At 42.8% G+C, this 26,092-nt stretch overlaps 4 protein-coding genes and 2 non-coding genes across 6 annotated transcripts; 3 read left to right on the plus strand and 3 right to left on the minus strand.

Annotated features, from left to right (window-relative positions):
* The first annotated feature begins 2,747 nt into the window (after window positions 1-2,747).
* LOC115664904 (uncharacterized) lies at window positions 2,748-3,766 on the plus strand. The gene has a single exon (XM_030586781.2). It carries the CDS (start codon window positions 2,935-2,937, stop codon window positions 3,277-3,279), a length of 345 nt encoding a protein of 114 aa, XP_030442641.1. The 5' UTR covers window positions 2,748-2,934; the 3' UTR covers window positions 3,280-3,766.
* Window positions 3,767-3,804: 38 nt separating this feature from the next.
* LOC115664903 (chlorophyllide a oxygenase, chloroplastic) lies at window positions 3,805-8,410 on the minus strand. The gene is made up of 9 exons (XM_030586780.2): window positions 8,283-8,410; window positions 7,285-7,521; window positions 6,945-7,049; window positions 6,532-6,807; window positions 6,157-6,304; window positions 5,861-6,045; window positions 5,643-5,755; window positions 5,019-5,313; window positions 3,805-4,237 (listed from the first exon to the last, which is right to left on the minus strand). Exons 1-9 carry the CDS (start codon window positions 8,358-8,360, stop codon window positions 4,067-4,069), a joined length of 1,608 nt encoding a protein of 535 aa, XP_030442640.1. The 5' UTR covers window positions 8,361-8,410; the 3' UTR covers window positions 3,805-4,066.
* A 3,876-nt stretch (window positions 8,411-12,286) lies between these two features.
* TRNAQ-UUG (transfer RNA glutamine (anticodon UUG)) lies at window positions 12,287-12,358 on the minus strand. The gene has a single exon. It is a non-coding gene; the product is annotated as a tRNA-Gln (tRNA).
* A 753-nt stretch (window positions 12,359-13,111) lies between these two features.
* Window positions 13,112-13,196, plus strand: TRNAM-CAU (transfer RNA methionine (anticodon CAU)). The gene is given in 2 exon segments: window positions 13,112-13,149; window positions 13,161-13,196. It is a non-coding gene; the product is annotated as a tRNA-Met (tRNA).
* A 4,370-nt stretch (window positions 13,197-17,566) lies between these two features.
* LOC115664148 (photosystem II 22 kDa protein, chloroplastic) lies at window positions 17,567-19,732 on the plus strand. The gene is made up of 4 exons (XM_030586093.2): window positions 17,567-17,890; window positions 18,015-18,128; window positions 18,914-19,157; window positions 19,360-19,732. The coding sequence occupies exons 1-4, from the start codon at window positions 17,669-17,671 to the stop codon at window positions 19,605-19,607; spliced, it is 828 nt and encodes a 275-aa protein (XP_030441953.1). The 5' UTR covers window positions 17,567-17,668; the 3' UTR covers window positions 19,608-19,732.
* A 595-nt stretch (window positions 19,733-20,327) lies between these two features.
* Window positions 20,328-25,931, minus strand: LOC115664147 (small glutamine-rich tetratricopeptide repeat-containing protein 2). Its single transcript, XM_030586092.2, has 9 exons — window positions 25,773-25,931; window positions 24,840-25,105; window positions 24,075-24,248; window positions 23,488-23,554; window positions 23,128-23,227; window positions 22,152-22,315; window positions 21,609-21,655; window positions 21,478-21,525; window positions 20,328-20,991 (listed from the first exon to the last, which is right to left on the minus strand). Exons 1-9 carry the CDS (start codon window positions 25,846-25,848, stop codon window positions 20,479-20,481), a joined length of 1,455 nt encoding a protein of 484 aa, XP_030441952.1. The 5' UTR covers window positions 25,849-25,931; the 3' UTR covers window positions 20,328-20,478.
* Between the last annotated feature and the right edge of the window lie 161 nt (window positions 25,932-26,092).

Consider the following 26,092-nt stretch of genomic DNA (forward strand, 5'->3'; position numbering starts at 1 on the left):
AATCACCGAAGGTGACTCGGTCAGTCTTTAGGAAGGTTGACGTTGACATGACATGCACCCACCACACGAGCATAGGTGGGCGCTGTAAATTGCAATATAAATTCTTTTTCCTTTTCCATATTATATTCGAGGTTTTTATTGATATACATATGTATATATAATTGCTCGTCGTATGCGAGAATATGGTAAAAACAAACAAGTAAAACTAAGGAATGAAATAAATTAATCGATTCATCTCGCATATCAAAACATTTGGCGATGAAGAATTCCTTTTCTTATTTTTCATCATGTATTGATAGGTAAGAATCATATATCGATCGTAATCTTGTAACTTCCCTCTACTTTCTTTTGTTAATCCACCTCTTTTTTCCGAGAATAAGTGCATCAGAAATTTTAAAACTTGTCGATAAAGTATAATTGAACCCCCAAAACTTAATAAAAATGTAATCGGATTCTATGACTGTTAAATTTCTGCAATTAAATTCTGTTACCTTTGTTCAACGTGACTTACAAAAAATGGTCGTGGTGGTTTTTTTATTACCTTCTCTTTCAACACGGCATTATTTCAATGAAGAGCCCAAAATATCCAAAACGATGCCATTTTGCTCTTGTTATAATTAGAGTTGGATTTAAAAATTCTGAAGAAATAGACTAAAAAGTAAACCAAAAAAATTTGCAAAGCACACTTTCACAAAGAAGAGAGGGAGCACCGGAGCCCACAATTGGGGCCGCCGGCCCTTGCTACGAAGGTTGCGATCCCTCACTGGCGAAGTAGGAGCCTACTAGGAGGCAGCGCGACCCAAGTCTTATGGGCACTATATTTTTGTTTAATCTTTTAGCTTTTTCATGTTAATAATTTTTCCTCCTCCTTTTATTTTTTTAATCTTTTTTCCTGTTTAATTTTAGTTTCTTTTTATCTTTTTCAGTTGCGTCACGTGCATCCAACCAAACGGAACAGAGCAAGGGACTCGATTGCTTTATCTTTTTTCGACAAATTTCAAAACTCGATTGTATCTTTCGAAAGTTTTAAATAATCAATTACGCTCGGGCAACAGACGGTGTACTTACCCTTTTTTTAATTAATCTTTCATCTTTTTTCGATTCATGTTTCTCAATTAACAGAGGCAATGGATTGTTTCGACCTCTTCGTAATAATAGCTTTGTTCCGTCTCGTTTTGCCACTCCCTCTGTATCATTTGATTCTAAATTCGTGATCATAAGACCGCAATATCCTTCTGAGAGAATATTAATAATCTTTTCGCTACATTTCTTTTTTCTCGGTCGGATCTTTCACTACATTAATTAGTCTCGTATTTATGTGAAACTTATATATTGAAAACTAACACTAGATAAGGGTTAATACCACGAAAAACCCTAAACTGGTACACTTGTGACACATTTACCCCAAACTATTTTTTTTACCATAAAAAACTCTAAACTGGTACACTTGTGACAATTTTACCCTGAACATACCACAAAAAATCCTAAACTGGTACACATGTGACAATTTTACCCCAACTAATTTTTAATATTATTTTTTTATTTTTTGAATTTTTTTCTTTTCTTTTCTTTTCTTTTTTTTTTTCTTCACTTCAACCTCTGACCGGTCGCCGGTCCGGCGACCGGCTAGAGGCGGAAGCCGGCGAGGGCCGCCCTCGCTCGACTCGGCAAGGGCGACCCTTGCCGGATTGCGAGGAGGCCTCGCCGCGGCCGGCGAGGGTCGTCCTCCGCTCGACGCGGCGAGGGCCGCTCGCCCGAGGATTCTCAGCGAGGGCCGTCCTCGCCGCCCAGCGAGGGCCGCCTCGCCCAAAGCTTCTAGCGAGGGCCGCCCTAGCACTACGCAGCGAGTGGTCGCCCTCTCCCGAGCCTGGGCGAGGTCGCCCGACGCCTAGGCTGGCGAGGACAGCCCTCGCCTGACGCCGGCGAGGGCAACCCTCGCCCGACGCAAGCGAGGGTCGCCCTTGCCAGATCCGGTGAGGGCAACCCTCGCCCGACGTAGGCGAGGGTCGCCCTTGCCAGATCCGGCGAGGGCAGCCCTCGCCCGATACCGGCGAGGGTCGTCCTCGCCTGAGTCGGGCGAGGATCGCCCTTGCCCTGGGCGGGCGGGGACAACCCTCGCCCGACGCCGGCGAGGGCGGCCCCCACCCGACGCAGGCGAGGGCAGCCCTCGCCCGATACCGGCGAGGGCGGCCCTCGCCGGATCTGGCGAGGACGGCCCTCGCCCGACGCAGTGAGAGCAAACCCTGCCCGATCACGGCGAGGGTCGCTCGCCGGATCTCGGCAAGGACGGCCTTCGCCCGACGCCAACGAGGGCGGCCCTCGCCGGTTTCCGCCTCTGGCTGGTCGCCGGATCGGCGACCGGCCAGAGGTTGAAGATAAAGAAAAAAAAAAAAGGAAAAAAATAAATAAATAAATAAAAATTCGAAAAAAATAAAAAATAATATTAAAATTTTAATTCATGGTAAAATTGTCACATATGTACTAGTTTGGGGTTTTTGTGATAAGTTCATGGTAAAATTGTCACGATCTTACCATTTGGGGTTTTGATGGTCAAAAAAATAGTTCGGGGTAAAATTGTCACAGATGTACCAGTTTGGGGTTTTTTATGGTCAAAAAAATAATTTGGGGTAAATGTGTCACAAGTGTACCAGTTTAGGATTTTTCGTGGTATTAACCCCACTAGATAATAGATATATGTTGTCAACACGTATGCGATCCTTTTTTAAGCTGAAAAACATCAAGATTCTGGAACAAGCCTAAAGCAGTAAGCAACCCCAAGCAGAATCCAGAACCCTCCGGCGAGTCCCATCTCCTTCTCCTCTTCCTCCATTGATAAACCCCCGATTTTAGAGGCATCGCGCAATCTCCATAAACCAAGCAGTTAACGTAAAATCCCAGAAGGAATTCTTCCGTTCTTCCGTGGGTAAAAGAGGGATGTTCTTCTTCTTCGTGGGAGGGCTGGAGCAGCAGGCGAGGCGGGTGCTGCAATCGGGCGCGGGGCGGTGCGTAGCGTGCGGGTCGAGGGCCGATCTCGTCGACTACGACAAGGTGCTGAAGCTCTTCTTCGTCCCCGTCTGGCGCTGGCCGGGGAGAGCCCCCCTCATGCACTGCGGCGGCTGCGGCCTCTTCTTCCCGCCGCCCTCCGCGTCCCTCCCTCCCCCGCCGCCGCCGCCGCCGCCGAGGATGAAGGCGGAGCCCCACGGCATGCGGTGCGGCTCCTGCGACCGGCCCGTCGAGCCCGAGTTCAGCTTCTGCCCCTTCTGCGGTGCGGCTCTGTGATCCGTCTTTCGTTATGGAATTCTTCTGGACTTTCCTTTGGCCCGCGTTTCAGTTTTCAGGGTGGTGCGAGTAAAAACGAATATGTGGTTAGCCATTTCAGTTTTGTGTGTAATTTGATGCTCCTAGTTCAAAGGTTACAGAGATAGCGACTTTATGATACCCATCTTGGTGTAGTAAGGCACCGTATAAAAGTGCTACTGTTTGCAGCTAGGCTTTTGGGGTCATATTCTGGATATGCGCCACGAGATATTGATGCTGATATCCGTCTCGCGGACGGATAATGCGCAGCATCCGGCCAAAGAAGAACCAGATTTCGGGACTTTAACTTTTGATTCGACAAACTGGCGTTTCATACAAAGTGGAATTTTGGGTTACAGGGAAGAGAGACCGAATGCCATATGCCTAGCGACTCAGAAGCAAATCTTGAACACTACTGTAGAAACTTGGGAGGACTGATGAAGAAACCCCAAAAAGAGCAAAAAACAAATCGAGAAATGGACTTCTTAATACTGTACACAGGAAAAAGGTAAAAACTGAGTGCACAGTATTACCCAGGGCCGTTCCTGTAAAGAATCCATTTCGTTTGCCTCAGTCCAATTCACAGTTCCCGCAAGGTACATCCGACTGCCCTTTAGATAGGGCCGAGGAGGACGAATCAAACTGAATAACAATGGCATCGGCCAGAAGGCTTTCATTAGAGCTTAAGCTGTGCACGAGGAGTCAGCAATCGAATGCGGCGTGCGGATCATCAAGAACTGATGGAACTCCGTCGGGCATGAGATGTAGATTACCCCGATTTGCTGAATGGTAATTGCTTGGCCCCTCGTTCTACCGCATCTCTCCATAGTCTGTATCTCACTCCCAGCTTGTCGTAGGATACGGGCCAATTCCATACATTCGCACCATTGATCATTCGCTCTTGCTGGCCGAGCACTAGCCGCAAATCCTCATTCAAGACCTGTCATACTTTCGTCTATGAGTATAATATCAGAATGTGATCATTAAACGACAGTAATAGCAGCTCTTTCGGTGTTATAAGGGCTATAGAATAAAGTTAAATCCTGGAAAAGGAAAACTTGCTGAGAATACTCGAGTTTCGGAAACCCAGTAAAGAAATTTTGACCATTTCTTTTTTCAAAGAAAACCAGAAGACGTTTGGATTCCTCGACATAGCTAGATGAGATTAAGTTCCATGGTGAACTGCAACTTCCAGTTATAGCGCCCTGCTGTACATGAGATACATCTCTGGGTTCAGAAGTTGAACCTAGATGACTCCTAGGCTCTCTGTTTGGGGAAAGAAGGAAAACGAGAGGAATGGGCATAAAAAATTAGAGAAATTTTGAAATTTTTGTGAGATGAATTTGGAGGGAAAATTTGGCCAAGTTTCATTCCCCACCCCCAACAACTCCTTGGTTCCCAAACATAGAGTTAATGAATTGGCTTCAGATACTGTTGGAAATCAGTATCAAGTACATGGCTTGACATATATCACTGGAGTTCCATCTCAACCTAAACATAATGATCTATTGTCAAGAAAAACCTATGAAGAGTGATCCCCTACCCCACGATGAACGACTGGCGTGCTGTGCCACAGGGTTTACTCTGATAATAGAACATCAGGGCACCTCTCAGGTTTCGCTCAGGATGCCCTAGGAAATAACTTGTTGATCTAAAACGAAGAATGTCCATAGTATCCCTCACCCATAAGAAATAATAGAACAGGCTAAGAAGATCTTTACCTGTTCTGCAAAGTGCCTCCATAGGTATTGCATAAAGGGAACTTGCTTCAGCAGGGGAGCAAAATCCAGCGACATTCTGTACAATAGCCTCGTCTTATTTGTTGTTGAAGGTAAACATACATGAAGCTGGTGGAGATGTGTTGCGCACTGCTGGGTACTCTGCCCTTCCAGTTTTCCAGGCTTAGATATCCCAATGGTCGACAAAACCATACAAGGTGGTCGAAATTCCATATCAATTGGATAGGGATCCCAGTAACCTTGGAGGCCGGATGCAGGCGTGAGAAATTTCACCAAGCTGACAATTTTGCACCATAACCTGTAAGTGAACCAGAGAGGAAACACATATGCAAGAATAGGGATACTGATGCATCGTGAACATGTCATTCTCTTTCATTACCTGATTTCTCATTTTTTTCCCCATTTATCGGCCTCTTTTTGACCCACTACTCGTGTTTCAAAATAAAATACCACATTTCCACTCACTTCTATTTATGTACAAGAAGCATTTTTCATCTTTTACAACAAAAAGAACTGAAAAGCTTTTCATAATATCAATTACTAAAAGGGCATCCGTGCTTCAGTCGCCTAAATCTCTCGATGGCAGATAGCTTTGCAGAAACAAACCTGGGAACACTCCATCCCTTTGCAAAGGTGGAAGTGTGAGTAAAGGGAGCATGTGCAAGATCCAAAAGGTTGTCCAGAAGCAGCCCATGTTCCACAGGAAGTTCCATTACTATCTGAGGCATCGGGTACACAAAATATGCAAGATCAGTTTTCTCCAACAAATTCCAGATGTCTACAGTATGCTTCATGAAACAAATAAATAAAGAGATAATATATACCTCGGCATGGACCACAAATCCAGAAGGAGGCAACAATGAAGGAAGGATTGTGTCTGGAGCATCATCACCAGGCCAAATCCAGATCATGCCTTCTTGTTCAAAACAAGGTAAAGATCGAATTCTAACATCAAGCAGTCGTGTTGATGGCATTTTTTCGCATTTCCCATCAGTTGTATACTCCCATCCTGATGCCATACATGAAATATGTGAAAAGTTAGACACTTATTCATCTATATTAAAAAAAAATGCGATCCCTTTGAGTACAATTTTGATGGAGGGATGCTTATCCCACTAACCGTGGTATGGACATTGGATACGACCCTCATTAATGGAACCGAGGTGAAGAGGGCATGCTCTATGTGCGCAAGTATTCTGGACACATCCAGGTTTTCCATCCTTGCCACGGAAAAGAACCCAAAGTTCCTCGAAGCAATCGATTGGCATCTGCAACAGAGCATTTAATCCAAGTAAGCTCGACTGAGCTAAGGTTCATGGCAAAACTATTATCGGAAACCAAATCTCAAGCATAACTGGTCCTAGTGCTCTTTCACGTTTTCTGAACTTACAGATTCATGAAAGCTTGGTGGGGCATGCTCTTACTAGGTAAAAGCAGATTATATGACAAACATGTAATACTAAAAGAAGATGAATATTTTGGAAGACTAATTTACCATTGTGTCATCCTTTAGGTCAGCTGAGAAAGCAACAGGGTACCAGAAGTTCTTCAGGCGAGGATGGTAAGGTTGAACTGGACCTGACACCTTTAAACTTTTCCGAGGCGCTTTCCTTTTCGCAGCTACGAGAGATTGAGCAGAAGTACTAGGGGGAGAAGCTGTTTCAGGGGTCTCAGTTGTGTTTCTGTCTTGCAATAACCGGTCGTTAACCAATGTCTCCATGTACGCTAGCTTATCCAAGGCAGTGGCAACCCTTGCTTCGGAGATATGAACCTGTCAAGTTATGCGTGTTTTAGACTCAAACAAGTCATTCTACACTGTCTTGTCTCTCCAGAAATGAACCGACAATGGATGCATGGCTATGGAGTACAGCAATGTCGCAATAGGTTTGTAAAATGTATGGTATTCACCTGTCTGTGAGCTTGTTCTAACTCTTCTTGCAACCCCGCCAGGTCCTTCTTCAGGGTACCAATGGATTTGTATTCACGAGCTAGAGGATTCAGAACCTCCACGACCTACAATTGTTCTCTGAAAGTGAGAACTTCAAATAAAACCAACTCCGACATTATACAGGACGATGTCAGTGACAACAACGACCGATCCTTCTGACAACCTAAAGTACGAGAGAACAAGACTTCAAGATAGAAGAAAATTATCAAAGTATCCATGACCCTTCAGTGAGGTACAAAGAAAAAGATGAAGACTGATTTAGACATTCCACCGAATCTATTAGACGAGATTGACGCAAACCTTTTCATGAAGGAGCATAATCATGAGTAGATCTTGTCTAGCTCTCCAATCCAAATATTGAATGTCATATCTAGCAACTTCCAGAGCCTGATTTACATCCAAAAACTTCCCCTTCAACTGTGGGGCTCTAGACCGTGGATCCTCCACATCAAAGAGAGGACCCCACAGACTCTTCTTGTCCACCAGTTCCCCTTCCTCTCCAAATACAGCAACAACCCTAAATCTCCCTCTGACCCCCTGCAATCCAACAACCTTCAAGTAAGCAAGTTTATTACAAAACTAATCAGATACTTTACTTAGATTGCGCGTCGTAGTCCTGATGAATCTTATTTTAAAGAATGATAAATTTGTGTTCACGTCCTCCGTTCAGCAGTAGAGTTTGGCAAGATCCACTGAACAGATTGCCGCCATCCTGTATTCCTTACATAGGATGAAGCCCAATGGCATGCATTACATAGGATGTTGCAAGATATCACCAACCAAGCAGAATGTTTTGGGGATTGCTCACATTCATACTGAGAGCAAATCTTGAAAAGCAAAGGATTCCACCATATCTTATACTCGATCGAAGTGTTTCTAGGCACAATTCAGTGAACAAGTTGCCCCTACAAAATGAGAATCCTAAAAAGATAATCTTGATGAAGCTAAATGACACTTTCGGTTTCTATCATCCCACTGGTCAGGCTACCATAAAACGATCAGAACATCTAATCAGACTAATCCTCACTAAAAGAAAGCAACCGAGCAAAAGGCACTGAAAAACATTCAGGAAACGCTGATCAGCTGGCGAAACGAGGAGCGCCGCGCGATCGAGCGCCGAGCGAGGACGACAATCCATGATTTCATCCCCCTAGCCTCGCCAGCTCGGTGGTCATTAACTCCTAAAGGTTCAGCTACGGACTAAACAGTAAACAACACGGACTCCATTTTCCAAACACGGAGAAACAGGCCAGATACATACAGCTCCCGACGAGAGGAAAGGGGGTGCGTTTCATCACCTTTCTGACGTTGAGCTTCGATGGTTTGCAGAGGGAGATCGGCAGCGACAGAGCGGCGGCGGTGGCGACGGCGTTCATGGCGTCGGAACCGTTCCGACGGAGAGAGAGAGAGAGAGAGAGAGAGAAGAGGGGGGGGTCAAAAAGAAAAGAGAGAAAAATCAAAGGACGAATTAGTAAGAGAGGAATTTTTTTATTTTTTTTTTTGGTGGTGGAAAGAGGGAGGGATTTATGTGGGAAATTCTGTTGATAAGAGGTGGGGAGTTGCGCGCGATCTCGGGCGGCCTCCCGCCGGGCGCCACGTGGACGAGCGCGCAGCCCCGCGGGGCGCTCACGTGGCACGCCCGATCTCCACATGCTTCGACGGGGCTGTCTTTCTTCTGTCGTGTGGGTGGGAGCGTCTTCCTTCATGTGGGTGGGCCCCCCACCCCCACTTATATCTGGACCGTTGCCAGCTCGGACGGCGAAGATATCTTCCTCTTATCCCGATGGAATTCGCACGGCCCGCTGTTTCTCTGGTCAATCGCGCCGAAACGCGGTCTTTATTGTTGATAATGTAAAAATCCCTTCTTCTTTTTATTTCCTTTTTCCTTTTTTTGGGGGGGGGTTATTCCCAGAGAGAAATTGCTTGGAAAAAAATCAAAGCTTCGGCCTGACCACAAGTTTCGATGCCACGTGGTCCCTTTTGCCATTGGGCAGCGAAAATGAAGCCTGCAACGGAGGGAAGATTCAAATGCGACGGTGGACGAAAATGGAATATGCTTTTACCAAATCAGTTATGAATTTATTCGTAAGGATATCGATTTAATCTTAAGTTTTTTTTTTATTTTCGATAATATAATTTTAAATTTTTGGTAAGATTTCAATATAGTCTTCTAGTCAATTTGTGCACGAAATTGTTGATGCGGTCATATTGTCATCGCCAACCGTCCAACGTGACACGCTAGTGCTCTGACGAAGACAAATTACTCGAAAACGATGTCATTTTGAGTTATTAATTTTCCAAAACTTTTCCTTCTTTCTTTTTATTTTTTCCTTCTTTTCTCCTCCTCCTCCCAGATCAGGCCCTCCTTCCTCCTTTTCACAATTGAATCTGCGAACTCCTTTCTACTCATTTTATGGCTGCCATCAGGGTGAGGGGATGCGGCCGCAACGAACCCAAGCCTCGATCTTAGGCTTTGGAAGCGCTCAACCGAGATATAGGGCTCGCTCGACGACGGCAAAGATGAACTGCCGCCGCGAGAGTGGAAATCGAAGGCGAGGGATCATTGGCCTCTAAGCACATCCTATCTAGTGATTATGTCTCTTGGAGATCGAATGACGTTAGATGCTGCGCAGATGTGTTTATTTGCAAAGCTTAATTTACAACAGGTTTAATCCTAATTTCTCGTACTCGTGTCAAATTAGAGATGTACTCAATGATGCTATGAGACCAAACGAACCAGGATTAGTCCTTTCGGATGCGCGAGAGATGATAAGGGAAAAGTGTCAGAAAATCCTAAACCTATTTCACTGGTGTCTATTTAGTTCGAAACCTTTTTTTTGTGCTAATTTAGTCATAAACCTTTTGACATAGTGTCAATTCAGTCCTTTCGACTAATTTTGGCTGGATATCGCTAATGTGTATGTCAGCTGGCCTACGTGGCACTGCTGGCGTTGACGTAGATAATTTTTAATAATATTCTAATAATTTTCATTCTTATTTTTATTTGTTTTCTTTCTTCTTCCTTTTACCGGTGACCGGCCACCGACCACAGGCGATGGTCGACTGGGTGGGCTGGCCTCACTAGGGCGAGGGTCGTCATTGACCACCACAAGTGAGGCCCAGCCAAGCGAGGGTTGACTTGCCCTGGCCAAATCTGGCGAGGCCACCCTAGCTTGGGCAAGGGCTCTCCTTGCCGAGCGTCACCCGGGTGAAGGCAACGCTTGGTGAGCCCACCGTGGCCTAGGCGAGGGCTTGCCTCACCAGGGCCTGCCCTTGCCCGGTCGGGCCTCGCCTGTGGTGGGCAACGGTGACCCTCGCCCAGGCCAGGTTAACCCGTCCGACTATCACCTGTGGCCGGTCATCGGCAAAAGGAAGAAGAAAGAAAAATTTTAAAAAACATTTAAAAAATATTAAAACATTATTAAAATTTATCAACATCAGTGCCAGCATTGCCACGTAGACCGCTCGACGTCTACATCAACGATATCTAGCTAAAATTAGTTAGAATGACTGAAATGATAGGTTTATAATTAAATTAGCACAAAAAAAATATTTTTATTAAATTAGCGTCAATGCAATAGGTTTATGACTTTTCTGATATTTCTATAAGCAACCATGATTGATTCGTCTATCTTGAGACGGAGACGATGGTGGTGGACAGGGGAAGAAGATCATGATCAAAACAAAAAAAATTAAAAAAATAAAAGGATAGAAAAAAGGAAAAAAAATTCATAAAATTACTCACAATGACTTCGTTTTGAGTAATTTTGTTCACGTCAAATCGGCCATATGACTTGGAGATGGAAGTCCTCTTTCATTTCTAGATGGTGAAGAAAGACCAAGCTCATGAGCTTATTATCCTAGGTCAGAACAAGTTGATAGGATCCCATTTTTTACGTCCTCATGCCTCTCCCGTGTGGCGACATGGGGGCGAAAAAGAAAAAGGGGGATGGGGTTTCTCGTGCTTTTGATATAGTCGATCCCAGCGGGAGGCCTACACAATGAGCTATTAGCTCAATGGTAAAGCACTCTCTTAATAATTGCGTTATTGTACCTAGGCTGTGAAGGCTCTCAGTCATATGGATAGTTTAATGTGCTTATTAGCGCATGACCCTGAGATTTGGATCATCCAAGACACGTTAGCATGGCGTACTTCTCTTGTTCGAACTGGGTTTGAAACCAAATCTCTCCTCATGAGGATAGATGGGGCGATTCATATGAGATCCAATGCAAATCCAACTTTTTATTCACTCATAGGACTTGGGCGATCCCCATGGCTCCTCTCTTTTTGAGAATCCGTATATCCCTTATCATTGTACAGACAATTATCTATTGAGCACGGGTTTAGGTTCGGCCTCACTAGAAAAATATAATGGAACACCTAACTAGTATCTACATAGATCAAGAACTACAAGATCTCCCCTTTCATTCTAGGGTGACATAAGACGATCGGCAATGACTAGATGTTAGGTAAGCAATTTCAGGAGAAAATTGGTTAGAATGACTATATTAAAATTTTACAAAAATATTTAAGATTATATTGGCAAAATTGAATATAATAGGTTTAGAGCGGATTTGTTTTTTTTTCCGCCTTTAGATGCTCCGACAGATTTATTTATTTCAAAAGCTGTTAGAAAATATAAATATTCATTCTCTTTTCTAATGAATACAAGGTACTCAAATCTTCTTGAACACCTAATTAAGCTCATTTCAAATGTGATTTTCCTCGTTACAAGGATTTACAGAAACACAGATTTGTGTGTCCTGAAAGTGACCACAACAAAATCCAAGTAAGCATTTTTAAATGAAGCATTCGTGTACGAACGCAGCGGCATTGTATATTGTTTGTTTTTGCCATATATTATCAGTTGTGCTAAAAGTGATAAATCAATACAAGAAAAATTCGATTGGAAGTTGGTAGAGAATCAAAATACTAATTATGCACGACTCAACATTGGATCTAACAAATTTAACTTGCTAATCCATTTTAGATAAGACACCATGAAAATCTTCAAGTTGAACACGAGCCCCACGCGGTTAAAAGAGTCCCTTTTTTGGGGTAAATTCGTTTTGTTGTTCAAACTTATGGTTCGAAAATCTAAAGGATTGAATTCATTGGTCTCAACCGTGTGACTCTGCATCGTGATTTTGATCTCCTCTATCCGTGGAGTGCTACCAATTCCTTGCGGGCCACTTGCATTACAAATATATACATATTTTTTTTTTGTGCTCAAAATAGAAGCCAAGAAACATAGATTGAGATTGAGCCAAGGAAGTTTCGCTCAAAAAGAAGAAGCGAGGAAGGTCCCACCGGGAGTCGAACCCAGGTCGCTGGATTCAAAGTCCAGAGTGCTAACCACTACACCATGGAACCCTGCTTTTGCCCCCACAAGGCATATGACTAAACCCATATATATGTAATGAAGTATGATCTTTTTTTTTTGTCTTTATCAGTTGTACAAGATGCTTGATTTTTATTTGGTCGCTTTACAAGATGCTCGATGATTTGCAAAGATTAGACGGAAATCAAGTACAATTATTCTTTATCTTTGTAAGTAATCCTATCTCAATAGGGTACAAGGGAGATGCGATTGCTTTAACTGTGCTTTTTAATTTTCCTATCCGGGCTTGGTCTCTATTTCTCCACATCGAAGCTTATGGAGCCTATGCGAAGATTTAAATTCTAACAAGAGAAAGCACGTGCGAATGTATCCGTTTAACCACAATAGAAAAGTCACTATCGAGGTAAAGAAAATGAGAGTGAATGTATTAAGGCAGAAACGGGAGATTTCAAAGAGAAAAAATAGCAGAATATGTCATTGCACAATGAATAGGGTATCCTCGTATTCACATTTATGTAAAATTATTTCATGCTTGGTCTTTTTATAGGGTACCCTATAAAAGTAACCCTTCAAATTTGCCTCATTTCCTCAACGTTTGAGCAATCGAAACAAAAAACGAAAAGGTTTTCGCATACATTCGACTGATTAGAACAAACTGAAAATTTTCCGATACATTTTACTGAGTAACATGGAGATTAACATAATTAAACTCGTGGCTTATCGAGTCGATACATCAATCAAAATGTTAATGATTATTATGTTTAATTTGAGAGAAGGAACAACCGGGGGTGGTGGCGCAGTTGGCTAGCGCGTAGGTCTCATAGCTTCTGAGTTATCCTGAGGTCGAGAGTTCGAGCCTCTCTCACCCCAATTAACATTTTTTTCTCTAGTTATTTATTTTATTTTATTTTTGGGTTAATACCACGAAAAACTCTAAACTGGTACACTTGTTACACATTTACCCCAAACTATTTTTTTTTACCATAAAAAACCCCAAACTGGTACACCTGTGACAATTTTACCCCAAACATATCACAAAAAACCCTAAACTAGTGCACATGTGACAATTTTACCCCGAACTAATTTTTAATATTATTTTTTTGAATTTTTTTATTTTTTCTTTTCTTTTCTTTTCTTTTTTTTTCCTTCACCTTCAACCTCTGGCCGGTCGCCGATCCGGCGACCGGCCAGAGGCGGAAGCCGGCGAGGGCGACCCTCGCCGGTATCGGGCGAGGGCTGGCCTCGCCGGCGTCGGCGAGGCCGCCCTCGCCGAGATCCGGCGTCGGGCGAGGGCCGCCCCTCGCCGGAGTCAGCCGCCTCGCCCTCGCCGGATCGGCAAGGGCGACCCTCGCTGCGTCGAGCGAGGGCCGTCCTCGCTCGCCCGGGAGCAAGGGCGACCCTCGCCCGGACTCGGGAGAAGAGGGCGGCCCTCGCCCGACGCAGCCGAGGGTCGCCCTCGCCAAATCCGGCGTCGGGCGAGGGCCGCCTCGCACCTGAGTCGGGCGAGGGTCGCCCTTGCCCTGGGCGGGCGAGGACGGCCCTCGCCCGACGCCGGCGAGGGCGGCCCTCGCCGGCTTCCGCCTCTGGCCGGTCGCCGGGCCAGAGTTTGAAGATGAAAAAAAAAAAGAAAAGAAAAGAATAAAAAATAAATAAATATTCGAAAAAAAAATAATATTAAAATTTTAATTCATGGTAAAATTGTCACATATGTACCAGTTTGGGATTTTTTGTGGTAAGTTCAGGGTAAAATTGTCACAGGTATACCAGTTTAGGGTTTTTGGTGATCAAAAAAATAGTTCAAGGTAAAATTGTCACAGGTGTACCAGTTTGGGGTTTTTTATGGTCACAAAAATAGTTTGGGGTAAATGTGTCACAAGTGTACCAGTTTAGGGTTTTTCGTGGTATTAAGCCTTTATTTTTTGTTTTGGTAAATGTTTTGCGAAATTCACGACCAAAAACTATCCCTGCTGCAAATAACGAAATAGCTGGTTTTGATGATGATGGCAAGTTCCAGTTGCAATTTGTGTCTGTCCGCCATATTCTTACTAGTAACTTTTGATTCTTATCGAATCATCGTGACTTTTGTTCAGCGTACCAAAAGGATTCGACTTACAATACCAAAGCACGCCTTCTTGTCATCTATCGGAACAGCTGCGAAGTAACGATTGTCGTCGATGTACGGATCGAATGTTGTATGTCGTGTTATGCTTAGATTTCCTCTCGCTTTTTGCACCCGTATCATGCATTCAAATGTCATGTCGATATGAGATTCATGAATATCTTTTATGTTCTTCTAACAATGGGGTGTTCGAATTCTTCAAGCACCCACTAATTCCTCACCCAAGTAACCACAACAGTTTCTGTCATTCGACGTATACCTAGCGGATCCCTATATAGTAAAAAAAATGTTGTCATTTCAAGTCGAGGATTTGATTTAGGGACGTGCAAAATAGACCGACCGAACCGGGAACCGTTCGGACCGGACTAGACTGAACTGGCCGGTTCTTGGCGGTTTCAGAAGGTATCGGTCCGGCACCCGGTTCCAAGAAATTGGAACCAGTAATTTTTTATCTGATTCCCGGTTCCAGGGTGGGAACAGAACCGATCGGACCAGACCGATTATATATATAATTTTATTTTATTCCTTCAAAAAATTAAGTAAAGTTGAACTGTGATGAAACAGTGAAAGGGGGGGTGAAAACTAGTGTTTTTGTCTTGTGTTAGATGGAGGCTTCATCTCCGTAGGCTCTCTGATTGTGTACGTTGATAATTGAGCGATGTTGTTTTGTTCTTTAGCAGAGAAGATGGTGACTTAGCGACTTAGCTCGTTCCATACTTATTAACGATGAGACGGAAATTGTAATTTTTTCTGTAGTGTCTCTGTATTGTTTCACTTGGCCTGGTATAAAGAGGTGTTTTTGGCTAAACCCTTTTATATGCTGTGTGGTAGCATTGCTGGAGTTAATGCTTTTCGATAGGCCAAGCTATCAACTTAATCTCTAGTTAACATCCTCTTCAATTTAAGCCGGTTCCATCATCGATGTTTTCTTCTTTTAATTGCTGAGATTATGCAAGGTTGATGCCGCTACATGGATCCTCCCGACCTGTCTTAAACCACTCCTTCCTCATCCCTACTCCCTTCACTTCGGCACGATTTGAGTTCAGGCCGAACATTTCCAGCAAGATTGTCGTTTGATTTCCCAACTCCCTCAGTGGTGGAAACTTTGGTGGAAACAACATGATCCATTAATTTTTTGTTAAGTTGTTCATGCACGTCTTCTACACATTCGGCAAAGACAGGTCACAAGGAACTTGACGATTTTGCTCAATGTAATATGATCAACTCTTTCCACAGATTTGTTCGGGTTTCATGTCATCTGTTTGCATAAAAAACCAAGTTTGGTAGATATTTCATTTGCTTAATGCAGAGTATAGAAAGAAGTTTTGGAACAGCAAGAACTTTTACGTGACCGGTCCGATTCCCGATCCAAGACCAGCTAGTCCGGTTCCCGGTGCCCGGTTCTTGGGTGGGACAGGACTGGACCGGGAACTGATCACACCTAATTTGAGTGAGCAAGACAAACGCAGACGTCAGTCAAGTCATCATTTAGGTCTGATTTCCAGTTGAGCGGGCAATTGTCTTCCTTGTTCACTGAAGGATTGGTTGGTTGACATAGTTAGTTGCAGAGGCTTGGGTTGGAACTTGGGCCGGACAGCATATAGCAGGCCTGTGTGTATTGGGCCAAAACTTAGTTAGCATTTGCAACTTCACAATGCTGTGGCCTTTGCCACTGGGCTCGTTGGGCCAAAGCCCATCATAGTGAAGCAAGGCCCCATTGGGCTGCCACACCAACACATGCAACCGATGCTTGGGGCCATAATCATCACTAACCCGATGTTAATCGCCGTTTGGTGCCATGTCGTGGCGGCAGATCATCATATAGAATTTCCCCTGCCCCTCCGAATTTTCTAATTCCAGTCATGACAATGCCCTGATAACACCGATCCGAGACATCACCCGACCTCGACATTAAAAGGGCAAACATACCCACTCTTTTAAGGGCACACAGCATACGTTGAGACGAGCAACGTTGAACTTTTTGAATAGGGAAAATGACAAGGAAGGGCAATATTAGCATGGTTCAAGTGGATCCATGGGGTGTCACAAGCAAGGCCTGGCCTGTAGGACCTGCTGCTACAGTGATGGGTACACACATTTGGGTCCAAACCCATGTCTTTTTGCTTTAGGTTTTCTTCACCTTTTCAATTTTATTTTTATTTATACTTTTTTTGAGGGAGTGACTTGTCTGTGATGGACAAGTGCAACCACTGGGTGGGACTCATTGTACTCCTGAACATTCCAGGACCTTAATTTCTTTTTCTAATTTTTATCAAGGTGAGAAAAATATTGGGCTGTTGTAATTAGAGGAATTGTTATGTGCGGATGCATTTGTTCTCTCTCTTCTTCTTTTTTTTTTAAAGAGAATCGACAAAATGAATTTGTTTTATTCTTTCTCGAATTGATGGATTTATCTTTTTAAATTGCTTAGCTTTCCTGTTATAGAGCATCATATCGTTCAAACATAAATTTCTACGAATTAACGATCGATGTCAAATTTCATGACCCAATTGAATATGTACTAAAGTTTAATTGCCGGTAGTGGAGTCACTCCCCAATATGATCGATGTTGCTTAATATAATATCAGAATTTTGTCATTATTTCTTCACATGTTATTCTATAATGATTATGCAATCGCGGATCATTTTTCTTTTCATTTTACGAAAAGAAATGACTTATGACACGTAATCACAGTAACTTTTTTATACACGTAATGACAACAGATCCTTCGTCATTAGAACTGATAATTAAGAGTCAGACGGCCCTGATTGAGTCACGTCGAACTCTTTGCAAGAATCCAAAGTTCTAAACTCGTTTTGAAGCCCATGGTTTCAGGAGAAGGAAGCAACCTCTTCCTGCCGCGTTCGATGGACCACAGTCAACACTTAAGTAGCTCCGTAGCAGCAAAATCTGGTGTCGGAGGTTTCATGTGAAAGTTCATTTTCTCGTGAAAATGCTTGGAACCTCAAAAAATGATCTCCACAAGCACAAAGTACAGCAGAGGAGACGTGGTCACTCTATTTGCCCATCGCTACATCTCGCAACCATATCCTCAAATCTCTTCCATGCAAGCTCAAGCCATAGCCACCCACCTCCTCATATTAAACAAACCAAAACCATCCCCATTTTCAGCCCATTCCAAAAATATCAGTGAACGAAGAGAGTGTGTGAGCGAGAGAAGGAGAGAGTCGAGAGTGCGTGTGAGAAGCTGCAAAAGAAAGAATGGCTCAAACCATGATGCTCATGCCAAGTGTCTCGGGACACTCGGTGGACTTGAAGAGACCTGATCGTTTGCTTCAGTTCCAGATCCAAAGATTGAGGCCTAACTCATCTTCTTTCTCTCAGAATCTCCTGTTTAGCCCACTTCCTCCGCCTGCAGCTTCTCATCGTTCCTCTGCAGTTTTTGCTCTCTTCAAGTCCAAGACCAAAGCCCCTCCTAAGAGGGTCTCTCTCTCTCTCTTCCTTCTCTCTTTGCTCGTCATGTTTGAATTTGTTTTTAGAGGAAAAGGGGTTGAATCTTGAGTGTGAATTCTGTTCTGGGCTTGTGTTGTTTCTGCGTGGTTGACAGGTGGAGAAGGCTAAGCCGAAGGTGGAAGATGGCATTTTTGGGACATCTGGTGGGATAGGTTTCACCAAAGAGAATGAGCTCTTCGTGGGTCGTGTTGCTATGATTGGCTTTGCTGTGAGTTCCCTCTTTTTTCTTCTGCTCTTGCTCGAAGTCATTCAGCACTTTCTAGTACATGCATGAGCATATGTTTCTCTTGATGACCAACCGAGTTCAAGAATTGAATGGAGAGGTGGCTTTTAGCATTTACACGGGTTATCTTATCTCTGACAGTGGAAAACCATAGTATACTGTGATTGTTTAGTGGAGTTGATTTCATGTCCAAGTGGTAAGGTTTGGTCAGTGATGCTGAAAGACTGTACATTGACCATTCTGACTAGTACAATGGAGTATACTCAGTAGGTTTATTGTTTTCCGTTTAATCTCTTTTTCCTTTTTCTGGCGGCTTCAGCATGTAAGTTATTAACAGGACAATATTGTTTGAGAGGTAGTTTAGGGGTTCAATCTGCTAATCAGTGTAACTACATTGTTTTAGAGCAATGCAACATGTATCGCTTACTAAGAAGCATTACTAATCGGCACGGCAATTAAAATGTGTTATATATGATCGAAGGTTTATCTTTCTACACTCTATCAGAGTGACTTCAAAACCGCTCGACAAAAGTTCGCGACATGATTCCGTAGATGAGCGTTTTGGAAAAGTTTTTCAGTACATTTAGCATTTCTCACGGTGCTATCCTTTGTCAGACTGCCAAGATCCAAGTAAAAAACGTTTGCCTTACTGGGTTAACAAGTTAAAAGGTCAAGTAAATGAGTATATCTTGTCAGGCATATGCACCCACACACATAAAACTTTCACATTGTGCAATGCATCATATGAAGTCTTGGAAAACTATGTTCAGGCATCCTTGCTGGGTGAGGCAATTACGGGGAAAGGAATTCTTGCACAGTTAAACTTAGAGACTGGGGTCCCCATTTATGAGGCTGAGCCTCTCCTCCTTTTCTTCATCCTCTTCACATTGCTCGGAGCCATTGGAGCTCTTGGAGACCGTGGGCGGTTCGTCGATGACCCCCCGACTGGGATCGATGGGGCTGTGATCCCTCCCGGCAAAAGTTTCCGCTCGGCACTAGGTCTTAAGGAAGGAGGTATGTAGCAGCATCTTACTGTTTTATTTGTTTTGACAGTTTGGCAGATGGAGATGAATTTGAATGAAAATTGTGCCTATTCCGGCATGGTATCTTAGACACGGCCACTAAAATAGTCAATTAATTTCGAGAATATACGGCTGCCATGAACACAAAAGTGAGTTTAGCTCCTGAAAAACTTTGCCGTCGTCTTGTGTGCTAGGTCCGTTGTTCGGGTTCACGAAAGCGAATGAGCTCTTCGTCGGAAGATTGGCTCAGCTCGGGTTCGCCTTCTCTTTGATCGGCGAAATCATCACCGGAAAGGGAGCTCTAGCTCAGCTAAACATCGAGACCGGAGTGCCCATCAGTGAGATCGAGCCCCTCGTGCTGTTCAATGTCCTCTTCTTCTTCATCGCCGCGCTGAATCCTGGAACGGGCAAATTCCTGACTGACGAGGATATAGAAGATTAAGACAAACTTTTGTGCACAGAGTGTGGTGTTATTCGAAATTTGTAAGTCATGATAATACTGTTCACTGAAGCAGTTGTTTACAGCATCTCTCAAGAGCCGATATTACGAGCCTCATTTTAAGTTCACCTTCAGCCCTCAATATCACTCGGCTGGTCAAGAGTTGCATTGATCATAGGGCATGAAAAAAATATACGAATTTCAAAAAGCCATTAGAGTAAAAGCTTTAACTTTCTTTCATGCTTCGGATAGTTCCGGTCGCAATTTGAAATCTTGGGGCATCACCTCTCCGGCGCGAATGTTCGACTAAACATTCGACATCTCTCATGATGCAAATTTTATTGTGGCCCATGAACACCAACCAAAAGCTAACATTCGATTTATTGTAGAAAACGACTACTAGGATATGAAGTCGAAGCCTAAAACACCAGTATCAGACGCGCACTTCAGTTTGTGACATGATACTGTCGTACTGGCGAAACGTCGCAGCACCAAAAATTTCAAAACTTTGAAGTACGAGATTTACCGAAAAAAGAATCACTGGTAACCATCACCAACTAAACGAGCTTGAAGAGTTACTACCTACTGCGGGGCTAGAACCAGAAGCAAAACTGAGGAGCCCCGTGAAAAAGTCTTGAGTTGGCTCATATTACGAAAATAAGAAAAATTCTGCGTTGATAAAAGCTCCTCCTTTGAACAAAAAAAAAAGGAAAAAGAAAAAGCTTCAGGAAACACTGAATGCTAAGTTAACCTATGATTACTGTCAATCAATCTGTAAACGTGGATGAAAAATCCACATAAAATCTTCAAGTCAGAAGAAGGCAAAAAGGAAAAAGAACATGACATCGACAGTCCTTAAACATGAGTCGATGCATCAGCTAGGAGCAGATCTTCCATCAGCTCCATCTTGTGCATTTTCACGTGAAGCTGTGCCTGTGAACATCTCCATAACACTTCTCAATGCCCCAGATATATCCTCAGGCATATTTTCACCCACATTCAGATTAATGTTCCCACCAATTCTTATCTCAGGCCCAAGTGGTTCAGGGTCACCTATCCCTTCTCCTTGGGAATGTTGTTCTTGTCCTTGGTATGCGGTTGAACCCCAGTTTGTAAACATGTTAGACAAGTTCACAGGAATGGCATTAGGGTCAAGCGGGAAAGAACCAAATGGAGGTGGAGCGGCCCGGCTTTCTGATCCACTGGAAGATTGGCTGTTAGATTCATTCCCAGCCATATTCATGAATATATTAGCAAAATTTGAGGGAATTGTGCTAGGATCAAAAGGAAAGGATGTAAAAGGCGGTGGAGTAGCATGGCTTCTTGATCCACTCGTAGATTGGCTATCAGACTCTTCTCTAGTATGGTTAGATGAACTAGTGTCCCACTGCAGTAAAGGCAAAAATGATTCTTATTAGATGTAGAATAAAGGCGAACGCTACTAAAAAGGGCTGCAAATGACAATGACAAAAGACATACGAAAATAATGCCGGTAAAAGAAACCTAGAGAAGTACGCTAAGCTACTCCGAAAAAGTATCAAGAAAGCTCTTCGCATAAGATGAGAAGATGAGTAAAGCACACATTAAAACCAATACATCCAAGTAGCTTGTTACATCTCGTGGAAATTGAATCATGGAAGTGTTAGAAGATAGAACTTTATGATAAGACCAGGGCATTGACAGAAGCACTTCCCTGGGCAGCAGGCAAGAAGCAATAGATCGTTAAAGTAGGTCTTGGCAAATACCATATCTCAACTCGCTACATTATATCTCTTCATTGTCAGGGAGCCGATACTCAACAGTGAAGCACCAATTGAGAGGTGCACTTAACTTAGACAGACCACGATAATGGAAAATTAGAATTTCATATTACCTGGTTACGTTCTCTCTGCTGTAATTCTTCCAATTTCTGCTCGGCAACCTATAGTCCAACAGGATATTGTGAGAGAGAGAGAGAGGGAGGGAGGGAGGGAGGGAGGGTGGGAGAGGGAGAGCTAACCCAACCCGAATATTCTCTTTGACAAATTCATTGTTTGGATCAAGTTGCAACGCTGCATATATTATGCAACATTGATCAATAAAATATGGAAATAAAACAGGTAGAACACACTCATTGACCAATAATGCCATTCACCAGAAGAGAATAAGAGTGAGACATTAACCTAACAGAAAATCCAAGTGTTTTTCTTCAGATGATAAGGAGAGTATGATCCAACAATACAGGAAGCATATAAAACTGACATTACATCAAGAGGTCCAAGAAGTCAATATTATGTTGCACTGGCTTGGTCAAGGAATTGCAGCTCTTATCCAACCATTTGTTATTTCATCTAAGGAAAATGAAGAAAACAACCACTTGAGCATTAATGAGACACCTAGTTACAGCATACTCTTTTGACAAATAACGAATTAGCATATATTCAAGCTGTTCAGTGAATTCTAATTGTTAACACCTGCTGCCATTACAATACTAGACTCGGCTCCAATATATGAATATGAAATGCGAACACTGAGGTCCGATGGGTGTAAAAGAAGTATTGAGCCTACCTTTCTTAAAACCTTTATCAATAGAGTCAGCATACTTCCCCAGAGCGTAATATGCTGTACCCAAACGGCTATATGCCTTTGTATAATTTGGGTCAATCTCTAGAGATTTATGACAGTCTTTAATTGCATCATTGTATTTGCCAATCTGAGTATAAGCAGCTGCCCTGTCAGGTGTTTAGATAATTCAATTAATCAAGAGTGATGAAAAGTTACCCATGGTATACCTTATACGTTGTTTTTTCCTGATCACTTATCATAGTTAAATTCCATTTTAACAAAAATATTCAAGCCACTACAGACTTTTTATTTCTCATGCGAGTAGTTCTTTTAAACAAGCCGCTTCAGCGTTCTCTTTACCTAAAGTTGAATTGGTTGCATTCTCTGTTAGCATTCAGAACTCAAATTTCAGAGAGAGATACCAATTTCTTGCGACCAAAATAATGCTGCAAGAAAATTCACTATCTTGGCTGCATTACTATACCACTACTATAACTCCATGAACGAAATAACAGAAAATAAGGTGTGGGAAACTTAAATGGTAACCAGCCAGTATGCCAAACTCATAAGACAAGAACACAAGTCATCCATCCTTTCAAAAAATAAAATGATCTGCTAAATGGTGGTTGCTCATGAGAACATCCAATTCCCTGAAAATTCTTGCTCTAAGAAAAGCCCTGCTACCAGTGAAATTCATAACGTGATTATGTCAAAATAGCTACAGAACTATTACATGCATTCTGTCAAAAAATAATTCTCCTAATTTTGTTCAGAATATCTTGTACATTACCACATTCACAATCCTCTAACAATGTGCCTAAAGCAAAATGTGCTAGAATCACAAGGTCCTACCTTTGGCGGCATACTGCGGATACTAATTTTAACAGTGGAAAAGCAACAAGAAGATATTTTATTAAAGTTACACTATTTTCAACTTTTGTTAGTTAAGAACAATATAATCTCATAAGTATTGCTGCACCTGTTACTGTAATAGACAGCATTATTTTCACAAAGTGCAATGGCACAAGTGTACAACTCAATTGCATCAGCGTATAGCTTTGACTGCATGGCCTTGTTGCCTGAGAAAAAAACAGTCACAACAGCTTGTAACTAGCTCAAAAATCACATCATGCCAAAAATAACTTCTGTCAATTTAAGATTAATTATGGATCACTAGAGACAAATAAAACAGGGGCATCAATTTTTATACTCTTCCAAGTGATAGTCAGTCTCTCTTGCTAGCTCTTGTATCTAAATCAGAAGGATAAAATTAAAATCAACTTTCAAGTTCCTGTTGTAAACACAAAATACCAGACAAAATGAGAAAAGCTATTATTACCTTGTGATTTTAAGGTCTCTGCCAAACTGGTTTTGTTGTATTGCTGGCATCCAGATCCTTCCATCTCCTGATAGGTAATATGATATGTTTTATTGAGAAGAGGTCCAGATGTAGAGAAACAGACAGAATCTAGATCTAGGAGGGAAAACCCAGGATAATTCGCATATCAAATGACCAAGAACAACATATAACTTAAAGTGATGATAAATCAACTTCTAGGTTGCATGCGAGTCCGGTTGCACAATGTTTCCTCAATGAAGTAAAATCAGGTCACACCTGTGTTTTTTAAGCAATCATTTTTACCAAAGTCAATGACAACGCTAATACAAATGTGTTGGTGCAACCCATTCTGTTAATCAAATTCACACCGGATTTACCCAGACTGGGAAACAAGCAAAACTGGTTAAGGGCCAATCGTTCGCCAACCAAAAGTAAGCATCATGACACACTTTCCAGGGAAAATCACGTGCACATGATAAAGAATGACTATATTGATCACGCAGTTAAAATAACTCAATGCAGATCGAATTAAGGTGAACACTATTCAACGCTACCATAAACTCCCACAACAAGTCAGTACAACATACATTTATAGCATTGTGAAATAGGCGAGTCACTTTCTCTAGTTGGACCATGTCATCGTTCCCATCAGAAGTAGGCTTGAAAAAGTGAACTTTCTCAAGTGCAGCAAAAAATTGTCCAAAGAGCTCATCTTTAGATGATTCTGTCAAAACATGAGGTTCTCCTTCTTGAAGCCCATCCTAATCAATCAAAAATGGAAAAGGAAAGTTAGACAAAACCCGAAGTAGACGAACATAATAGTGTTTCCTACGGTTAATTGGTAAATTCACACATAACCTATGTGATAGCTGCATGTCCCATTTCCTTTAAAAATTTCAAGTATAAACCCCCTTCCCCAACATATTAAAATCCACAGCCAACCCATGTTCTAGTATGTGCATCAAGTCTAGCCAACTTTAACTGAAATATCAAAAGAGCCCTGAAAATTTTTTATATTGAAGACAGAATTCCTTAGGTCCCACCAGTACATAATTATGGTTAACAAGATTCAAGTATAGATATTTCTAGATGTTCAAAACCTCCTACTAGCTAGTAGAAAATCAGGCAAAAATCAGGATGACCTGGGGAACCCCCAAATGTAGAATTTTCAGTCCCCAACTGATATACAAGCACCAATAGGTAAGATCCAAAGTAAAGTTAGCTATAAAAGATATCAAGCTCAAAAAAGAAACTTACTAAGGTTCTCCAACAGAATTATACACCCGGAAAATACGAAAACGCATTTGTAAGAGAAGAAGTCAATAGAAATTACAATAAAAGATTACCACGACCTTAGACGTCGACGACTTTAGTATATTCAATCCACTAGAAGTTTGAGCAATGGACGGGCGAGATACATTCTCTGAAGTTCTTCCACTTTGAAGACATAAGTTGTCGTGTCGATGCTCACTCGAATGAAGAGATTTGAACATTTCAACTAGCAAATCAGGTCTAACTTGGTCATCCTCACCGGAAGACAAATCCACCTTGAAGGCCTCCGCTAGGCATTCTCTGGCCACCTCCAGACCTTCGACATCGACTCCGGGCGTGGGTTCAACTATTCCGAAGCAAGAAAAAACAACCATCAAAAGCGGGAATAAGCTTTGACAGCAATCACTACGAAACAAGGATTCGCTCATGCGAATGGCGCTCAAACAATATAATTCCAGAAGGAGAACGGTATGAACTGCGCTCATTCTTGCTCCTTCCCCTTTTTCTTCCCTACAGAACACCATTCAGTTAAAGAAAGAAAAGCAGCATCGGCGTTCTAAGACCAAACAATTCATGGAAATGCGGACGAAAAACTGACCCATATGAAATGTGAATGGCTTGGGGACTCGAAAATGGACACTAGGACAACAACCCGAGACGAGCGATCGCGCTGTAACTCAATTAGTTCGGGCGGCTCGTTAAAAGGGCATGGGCCACCTCTACCTCTACCATGAAAAATCTTGCCCAAAAAGCAATCTTTTTTCCTGTTCCCAGGGCAACTCTTGCGAATTGCAGCTAAGATCATGCACCACACCCGCGCAGCAGCAACGAGCAGCAAATGTCGATCGAATCGATCATTAACCGCCGCGAGAAGGAAGAAAAGAAAGCCATCGACCCAAATGAGAGCGGGGGACACACGAAGAAGCGGAAGCGGAAGCGGAGTGATTGCGCGCAGCATCAACTCAGAGAGAGAGAGAGAGAAAGAGAGAGAGAGAGAGAGAGAGAGGGAGGACCAGAGGAGAGGAAGTCGAGGAAAGCTCTGACGATGCGGCGGGAGATGGGATCGTCGGTCTTCAATTCACCGCCCATGTTTCGGACGCGAGAGCAGCGCGAGCTCGGACTCGCGCTCAGAGCAAAACACCCTCCTCCTTCCTCCTCCCTTCTTCTTCTTCGCTGCAGGAGAAAAGCTCTCGGACTGAGCAGAGGACGCAGAAACTGCGACCTCCCTTCCTTCCTCCCGTTTTTTTTTTCTACCTTTTTCCTGGCGAAAGGACTCAGCGCGGATTTTGACCCAAATGAAAAATGAAAGCCTTCGTTTTTTTTCTTTTTTTAA

The sequence above is a fragment of the Syzygium oleosum genome, unplaced genomic scaffold (genome assembly GCF_021117445.2).
Source record: "Syzygium oleosum isolate NSW1041296 unplaced genomic scaffold, Sole_v2.1 Sole_v2.02, whole genome shotgun sequence".
NCBI classification, from domain to species: Eukaryota; Viridiplantae; Streptophyta; class Magnoliopsida; order Myrtales; family Myrtaceae; genus Syzygium; species Syzygium oleosum.

Excerpts from the sequence above, each read along its gene's own strand:
- LOC115664904 (XM_030586781.2), top strand. The coding sequence starts at position 2,935 with ATGTTCTTCTTCTTCGTGGGAGGGCTGGAGCAGCAGGCGAGGCGGGTG.
- LOC115664903 (XM_030586780.2), bottom strand. The coding sequence starts at position 8,360 with ATGAACGCCGTCGCCACCGCCGCCGCTCTGTCGCTGCCGATCTCCCTC. Across the intron at positions 5,756-5,860 it reads GATTTGTGGTCCATGCCGAG|ATAGTAATGGAACTTCCTGT; the intron begins GTATATATTATC and ends CCGATGCCTCAG. Across the intron at positions 4,238-5,018 it reads GGAGGCACTTTGCAGAACAG|GTCTTGAATGAGGATTTGCG; the intron begins GTAAAGATCTTC and ends AAAGTATGACAG.
- LOC115664148 (XM_030586093.2), top strand. The coding sequence starts at position 17,669 with ATGGCTCAAACCATGATGCTCATGCCAAGTGTCTCGGGACACTCGGTG. Across the intron at positions 18,129-18,913 it reads TTGCTATGATTGGCTTTGCT|GCATCCTTGCTGGGTGAGGC; the intron begins GTGAGTTCCCTC and ends AACTATGTTCAG. Across the intron at positions 19,158-19,359 it reads ACTAGGTCTTAAGGAAGGAG|GTCCGTTGTTCGGGTTCACG; the intron begins GTATGTAGCAGC and ends CTTGTGTGCTAG.
- LOC115664147 (XM_030586092.2), bottom strand. The coding sequence starts at position 25,848 with ATGGGCGGTGAATTGAAGACCGACGATCCCATCTCCCGCCGCATCGTC. Across the intron at positions 23,555-24,074 it reads TATTTCACAATGCTATAAAT|GAGATGGAAGGATCTGGATG; the intron begins GTATGTTGTACT and ends ATTACCTATCAG. Across the intron at positions 20,992-21,477 it reads AGCAGAGAGAACGTAACCAG|TGGGACACTAGTTCATCTAA; the intron begins GTAATATGAAAT and ends CCTTTACTGCAG.